Source organism: Xenia sp. Carnegie-2017, unplaced genomic scaffold (assembly GCF_021976095.1).
Source record: "Xenia sp. Carnegie-2017 unplaced genomic scaffold, XeniaSp_v1 HiC_scaffold_3, whole genome shotgun sequence".
Taxonomy (NCBI): domain Eukaryota; kingdom Metazoa; phylum Cnidaria; class Anthozoa; order Malacalcyonacea; family Xeniidae; genus Xenia; species Xenia sp. Carnegie-2017.
In genome coordinates this window covers 3,818,167-3,826,293 of record NW_025813493.1, presented here as the reverse complement: position 1 = coordinate 3,826,293, position 8,127 = coordinate 3,818,167, and the positions used below count along the sequence as shown (strand labels likewise).

General features: G+C 36.1%; 1 protein-coding gene across 1 annotated transcript; it reads right to left on the bottom strand.

The window, feature by feature from the left end:
• Positions 1-4,032: 4,032 nt before the first annotated feature.
• LOC124454926 (CD209 antigen-like protein E) lies at positions 4,033-8,127 on the bottom strand. The gene is made up of 4 exons (XM_047005678.1): positions 8,106-8,127; positions 6,540-6,932; positions 4,885-5,007; positions 4,033-4,339 (listed from the first exon to the last, which is right to left on the bottom strand). Exons 1-4 carry the CDS (start codon positions 8,125-8,127, stop codon positions 4,215-4,217), a joined length of 663 nt encoding a protein of 220 aa, XP_046861634.1. The 3' UTR covers positions 4,033-4,214.

Genomic DNA, 8,127 nt, shown 5'->3' with positions numbered 1-8,127 from the left:
TTCTTGGAGCGCTTCCAGGAAATGCTTGGCCTCGTCGGGCCCTCGGTAGAGCTGCGGCGGCTGAGTTTCCCAATCCGAACGAACAACTATGAATGAGTAGCCGCATGTCTCGTGTCAGGAAGTTTGCTGGGTGCCGCTCTTTTTTTGGGTTAAGCGCGAGGCCCTCGGTCTTACGAACCAGGCTCTCGAAGTCTGCGTAGATCATGAAGGGCGCTTTGAGCTGCTTGTGGTAGTTCTCAAAGCGGATTTTGTCATTTGTTCCGGGGGTTGGCATTCTGATGGCAACCGCGGCCTGGTTGATGCCTCGACATTCAGGCTTATGCTCTTCCAACAAATCCTGCCTGGCGAAGCCTTGAAGGCAACGCTCACAGAAGTGCAGCTGATGGTGGCCACTCTGGTTGAGAAGGCGCTTGAAGTTCTTGATCCATGTGTAGTGGTGTTTCTCAGGATTTTTCGAATCCGAGACGAGGAAGAGGTTCACAGTCTTGCGAGCTCTTTCTACTTTGCTTAGACTGCAAAGAACGACGCCGCCTTCCCACCCGTACACGTTGATAGCAAGGTCGTTCTTAGGCTCTACTCATTCGAGCTGGGAGATTGGTGTGGGTGCGCTTTCGCGGTTTTGGGATAGGTGGAGTGACATTTCTTGGCGTGGGTGTCGGGTCAGCGAGGTGTTGAAGAGCCTTAAGAGAGGCGTTCAGCGCGTGTCCGCTGATTACTCTTTGGTCATATAGTTGTAGAAGTTTCTCGACAGTATTCATCTCTAGTGTTGCAAATTTTAGTGCTATATCTTACGCGAGATAATTCTCTAAATCGAAATTAATTCGGCGTGTACTCGAGGAAATCTCTTTCTTGCTTGTTTCTGTTTATAAACGAGCTTATGATGCACCCTATCGGCACCGCAGGCTTGACAAAGGTTAGTTTCTGCCTGTGTTCCGACGCCACACTTACGACATGGTTGTGGAAGTCGCCCGCCTTCCCTTAATCGCTTCATATGAAGTCCACAGTATTCATCTATGGAGCTTCGCCCACATGTGATGAGCTTTCCGGGTAGAAACCACGCACACTTGTTCTTGCCCTGCCTCATGGCTGTCGAACGTTTGGATTACTCTATGACAGTATATCTCTCTCAATAATAGACCTCGACGGCCGGCCTGGCAGGCGCGGGGGGGGTGGGCCAGCCGTCTTTGGCTCCTGCCGTTGTCCTGGGTTTGACCTTCGCTGTAATTATGCTAACATAATTACAAGAAGTACGTAAGCGAGCTAGGGCTGGGGCGCTTAGATTTGTGTATACTCCTTCTCAAACTGTGAGGTGCGCTAGAAACGACGCTTTCTCAAGGTGAAGTTCGCCAGCGGCAACGCTTTCTCAAGGTGAAGTGCGCCAGCGGCAACGCTCTGTATACTACTGTAACAGCAAAACTGGACTCTGAACAGCAATCGAGTTACGTTTTGCAGGATAATCGGATTATATTAGGCAAATCTGAAAGGCGTAATAATACGATGATTTATAAAATCTGTCACTTAAATGCGAATTTTGAGTACGTCAACAAGTGCATTTCATGTGATTTTTTTTTAGTGTTTTTGGTTAAAGGGCTTATATTACGATTTTTAGCACCCCTTTTTTATGAGCTTAATTGAAAATTTGGATTATTTGAAGACCTATGACATGTCCTTGGACTTAAACAGATAAATATAAGTTCCTTAATTTTGCCTACAAAGTCGGGTAGTATTTTCGAATTTTTTACGACGCCATATTGATACTTGTGACGTAGATAGTTGAGCACGTCTGTTTCCGTCAATATAATATTATATTATAGGAGGTGATTTTGTTGTCGTTTTTCATGTCTTAAAAACAAATAATGACAGTATTTTCAATAAAATATTAAAAAACAACTTTTCCAGAAAGTATGGCCTCAAATCAGTGCTCAGATAATTCGAATTCGATGTCTGAATGCGTATTTGATTCGAGCTCGGAATCCATGGGTTATGTCGAGCATTTAAACGACTTCGCATATGACCATGAACCGCTAGCAGGAGATGGTGATGAAATGCACACTCCAGATGATCCCGATGGAATTCTCCCTGCGACATTAGAACAACAAAGTGATGGCGTAATTCCACTCGGTGAATGGTAAGTTGTTGTTTTCTCCTGTTTGTAATATACATAAAGTTACTTTATAAACCACAATGCTCCCACGTTTCAGGTGTAATTGTCAATGCTGTCATACCGATTTGTTAGAAGGCGCATTAGAGTACAGATGCTGTAAGGAAATAGGACCAGCTTTGCAGAAAATGACATTCGATGGCAGCATTGAGATAATATCATGAATAACACAGTATGCCAAATTTGGGCCTTTAGTTCATGAGGCTGTCCTTGAAAACGTCGGGCCACTATTGAGAGATAGGAATGGACGTTCTTATTGCCGCAAAGCATCACAATCATTAAATATGTACGATTGTAAATTGTATGAGAAACAATGTTATCATCAACATTGTTTCATCAACAATAATTAGTCCAACCTTTTTATTTACTTCAGGTACTTGAGAGCTGTGGCATACAGATGGTTGATGTGATGGTTTTGTGGGTCTATAGGATGGGAGAATACTCGGCCTTTACCTGCTTGTGTTTACCACTTTATTCGGAAAGCATATCCAAGTGGTAACACAAACGGTTACATACCATTAGAGGGCGATGAAGGAATAGTCTTTTAACTTGTGTACTGAAGACTGTTGACCTTCTTTGCTGAGTTTGGAATGGTCAGGAAATATGCCTAGATGAAAACCAAATAGGAGATACATGGATGCACTATATAAGTTGACATGCAGTTTAATGGTTTGAAACAAGAGTAAACAATAAAAACAAATTGGTGCAACTACTGAGAGGTTAAGCTGAAAGAATTAAATGTAAGAAAATCTTTTCTTCAATGTCAGTCTGGGAAAAAGACAAAAGAAAAATATATGGAATTAAATCATAGCATAAATGTAAAATGGAAAATAGCAAGCCGTTCAAATGGCGAATCGTTTGCTTCCCAGTGCATACTTAAACATGCTCAGCTCCATCACTAGTAGATGGTACTTCCTCATTGAGAGAACATGTTTCCTTCAGCGATGGCTTATGGAGAGTATGTCGAATAATCAACAAAACTTATATCGAATTTACATATGACAAAAGAAAATTAACATAAACAAGCGTAAACTTACTTGTCTTCGCTTTCGATCGGTTATTTCGTCCTGTAATGGTTCAGGAATCCCAGCCACGTCAATGGTTGGGATAGCATCTTTCTTCAACCTTCTTTGAGCTTGACTTACGCTCAAATTAAGGTCAAAACAAGAATCTTCAAAATGCGCAGAACACAGACACAAGGTAGAGGAAGCCTCAAAACCCGGTCTATGTTTACGCACAAAATTTACCTATTTTCTATGTCTTTGCGGCTCTGTTTCTTTTTTAGGAAACAGATGCATCGACATTCCATCGGTTTTTGAATCATTGGCGCAACTAATTTGATTAGGTCCGCCAGCAACACAGCGTTTTCCTCCACTAGTAGAATACGCCATGTTGATATATGTGTTCAACTTTCTACGTCACAAGTCATTAGCATACCGATCAAAAAGTTCGCAAAAAAAATGCTGAAAATCGTGACTTTGAACGTCCGTAAAATCACTTTCACCAATCCAATTTCAATTATAATTGAAGATTTAAAATCACTGAAACCAGGTCTTTCAAATTCGCTAATAAAAAAAGGGGGGCTAAAATTCGTAATATAAACACTTTAAAAAATAGACTCAATAAACTGAATAAACTAAGAAAATATATGTTTAACGTCTGAATTTCCTGTGCCACATTGGATACCCCATGGATCCGCCCCTGTATAATACGTATTTACCGACTGGGAGGTCCGTATACGGAAAAAATATTTTCACAAGGTCTGCAACTTAATGTTGAGACTAAAATTTGATACTTTTCAGCAAACTTCGCTTTGTCTGGACAGTAAAATGGAATCTTGGAACGACATCTTTCATCTGAATACACCTTGATTACTCGTTAAACAATTTACATCGCTTTCAAATCAATTTTATACAATTTGCATTTCACTTCGTAAACAAATACATTGCGAAAAAATATGTTGAGACTAAAATTGGATTTTCTACAAACTTTGCTTCGTCTGGATAGTAAAATTCACTCTGGCTATGATAAATATCATTTTAAGACATTCTGCCTACTCGTTCGACAATTTACATCGCTCAAGTTTGTATCCAATGGAGCATAGGCATTCGTAGGAGCCTGGGATATTTATGCATGAGTGATCTTTGCCACAAGGAGAAGACTGACATTCGCCGATATCTAATGTTTCACAATAAAGTTGTTTGAAAATATGTACCATAAATTAAGCAATTTTATGTCTAATAAAAAGATGTGTAATAAATAAATATAAAATTTTTGTTTAATTTTTTACGTTTGAATATTTCTTAATTGATTTTACGAGAATGTAAAAACATAATTGTCCTAAAATTATAATACATGTATTTGATATGAACAAATCAACATCTAAAACGTCAAATAAATTCTGTTACAAATGAGAGTATAGTGAGATCTGTGATTTTCAGGACTGTATTGCATTAATCAATTAAATTCACATAAAATGCTTACTTTAAACAAGCTTAAGTCAGTTTTAATGTAACATAAACAACTAATTGTTATTTATTCACTTAATCAGCAGAGAATTTCGAGAAACGCCCTTCTTGAGTTAGCTAATAGTTTGTGCATTTGAACACAAGACCTTGTCAAGCATTTCCCATATTTTAATAGTTCAAGCAGTTTTCAAAGAATTTTCATGAAGTCACGTAAGCTTGCAACATAAGTTGAAAGATCTAGAAAGACCAACTTACCGGTACATTTCTTTTTGGATTTGTCAAGTTTGTATCCAAAGGAGCATAGGCATTCGTAGGAGCCTGGGATATTTATGCATGAATGATCTTTGCCACAAGGAGAAGACTGACATTCGCCGATATCTAATGTTTCACAATAAAGTTGTTTGAAAATATGTACCATAAATTAAGCAATTTTATTTTATGTCTAATTTAAAGATGTGTAATAAATAAATATGTAATTTTTTGTTTAATTTATTACTTTTGAATATTTCTTAATTGATTTTACGAGAATGTAAAAACATAATTGTTCTAAAATTTTCAAAAAATTTTCATGAAGTCACGTTACCTTGCAACATAAGTTAAAAGATCTAAAATGACCAACTTACTGATATAAATCAAACCTAGTTCTTACATAGCTTATAGGACTATGAATTATGAAGTGTAACTTGTACCTACGACGGCTGCTATTTTGAATTATTTTCATCATAAATAAAAAACCCGAAAAACTACTTAGCCATTTAAAGCAATGAGTTTAGCTTTTGAAAAATTCACACAACAGGGGCATATTAATTATCTTATCCTGTCGTTGCAAGTTTGGGAAATTTTGAGTTTGTGAATTCAGGATGTTGGATTATCTTTGCAAAAGAAAATGCATCGACTAACAAAATTATATGAAATTAAAGCATATCATCTATACCAAACAAGCTGGATAGTTTACCCGCAATAAATCCTTTAAAAAAATTTTTTACAAGAAATGGAAAAATCATATTTGATCCAAGCATGTCGTCATAGATATGCATATTTTGGTATGAAAAGCATAGGTATTTGGAGACGTTGCATCTTGCCGTAAAATTTTAAAAAAATATTATTCAATTAAGCCTTATTCATTGCTCCATCAAGCAGTGTTCATTTTCAAATTTATTGTTTTCTAAGTAAATCAACACAGAAAAACCAACAAAACAAGACTAAATACAAGCAAGTTAGCTACAACCAGGTCCAAAACTAGAACGTTGATTGGAGGGGGAGGGGGAGGGGTGGGTTTGAATATTCATATATGTGCGAATATTTATGTTTTGTGACCTAATGTGCTCAGCAGTAGGGCGTAACGGACAAAGAAGTTATGAAAATAGGAATGGCTAAGAAGGTATGGCATTTTCATTATTGCCTAAAAGAAGGTCTTTTGAATTTATATAAGTTTGGGGAAGCTTTATCTAAGGTTCCGTTTTTGACACATTTACAGGGGTAAACCTATTACTAAACATAACTCTCAATTATTTTTGATATTTAAGTGACCATTCCCTGCATACCAGTTCTTTATTGAATTGACATCTTTAAGTATGAACCAAGATATACTTGCATTTTTTCAGATTGGCCAAATTGGGTACCACATTAATATTAGTTGAATATGTTAAACTATTTTTGGCGATAAGAGAATTATTTGTCTTTTAGCCATTAACACTTCACCTTGGGCCATTGATTGAATCACTCTTAGTTGCATAAAAAGTTCAGAATTCCCTTTTTGTGTTCAACAATCTGCTACATGGTCGAATGAGTTCACTAGTTCTAACATTTTTTGGCAGGAAAACAATAACTAAAGAATGCACCCATTTTACCACAAAATAGTACATTTATGTAAAGTTCCTAATGTATTGATAATTATAGAAGCTACTCACAGTTTAAATTACGTCTCTCACGTTGACAGATGAAGTTAAAGTGATGCCCACATCTAATGTCCATCCACTTGGATTTATAAATTGAAACGCAATCCTGTAAACCGCCATAATTATTAGGTTTTCCCGGAAACCATGATGTGAAACTGGGCTTGCCATTTTGAACTGTGTAAAACTGATTGTCGCTTTTATTGCGATACAAACCAATAAAATGATCTTTAGTGCGTTTTCTCAAAATGATTTCGGAAATGACATTATTCTCAGCATTATTTTTTGGAACAGCAAGATCTCCTCCCATCTGTTGACAAAGTTTTCTTGCTTTATTCCATGTTGCTGCTTTTGCACTGAAGAAATAACAAGATGATTCTAAATGCAACCAATCAGAAGGACAGCTTTCTAGACAAATGAAAAAATAAATAAGATAACAATAACAAGTAATTGTTTTCAGAATGATTTGTACGAATAGAATAGAATATTTAATATACACTTTTTAACTGTTAAAGCTGATTAAAAATGCTTAAACAGGCAGGATTGTGTTTTGCAGACAGATGTTGTTTAAAACAAGTCTTTCAATACCTAAAGGGTTTTTAAGGAATGAGGAGGGTCTTTCAGCGGGTTTTGTAGAGTAGCCACATGTTGCAGAGAAAAGTATAATAGAATACAATTCTTAAAAAAATTGTATAAAAATTGTAAAAGAAATAAAAGAAATTGATTGTGAAGCTTATGTAGTCCGGCTAACACTTAAAATTTTAATCATAAGGGGAAACCTTTGTGTTTAAATGGATGGTTATAATAATCGTGCACCAAAAATGTGCATGAACTTGAGTTAAGCTGTCAAATATAGCTCATTTTATGCCCATTTCAAATAACATTCCTAATTTTCCAGATTAAAGTCAAATTCATTGTAATGTGTGCTTACATGAAATTTTTTTATGTCTGAATAAACAATTGCAGTCTAACTCTAATAGCGTTAAATTGAATAATAAGAAAGTCATTTAAAATTTTATTAAACCCAGTAGAAATTTAATGCCATCAACTAAAAAACGTTATTACACATTATTTACATACATTTTTTTACCTTATTTATCGTACCTCTTAAAAATATTGCTTATTTAGGTTTTTAAAGGAAGTGAATGCTTAACAGTAAAACCTATATTTCTTACATCGAAAGTTAACAAGATATGTATGGATGAACATTATCAGTGCATACAACCCATACTAAGCGGCGGATGACTAATTGCGTGGCCTGTAATCTTAGAAAAATTTGTGGGACTTTAAGTGATATAACTTTTGAGGAGGTTTCCGTTTCTTGTGCTCCTTTGCTTCAGTTTTGTTACTCATAATGTAAAAATTATAGAATAAATTAAAATTTCGAACGAGATAAAGTTACTACTTTATCAGTTCTATACATAGAGCATTATAATAGTATATCGTACAGTTTCCAACAGGATATATTATTGAAATTTTGATCATTTATCTCATCTAGAATGGCAAAGAGTAAAAACTATGTTTAAAGAGAACAGGACTTTTAAAAACGCGGGAATGTAAGCTTCAGCCTACATAGCCTACTGAGTAATCGGACAACGGCCAT

Coding starts and splice junctions, on each gene's coding strand:
- LOC124454926 (XM_047005678.1), bottom strand. CDS start 8,127: ATGGCCGTTGTCCGATTACTCA. Junction 5,008..6,539: donor TGAGAGACGTAATTTAAACT/GTGAGTAGCTTC, acceptor GTGAAACATTAG/ATATCGGCGAATGTCAGTCT. Junction 4,340..4,884: donor ATCCAAAAAGAAATGTACCG/GTAAGTTGGTCT, acceptor GTGAAACATTAG/ATATCGGCGAATGTCAGTCT.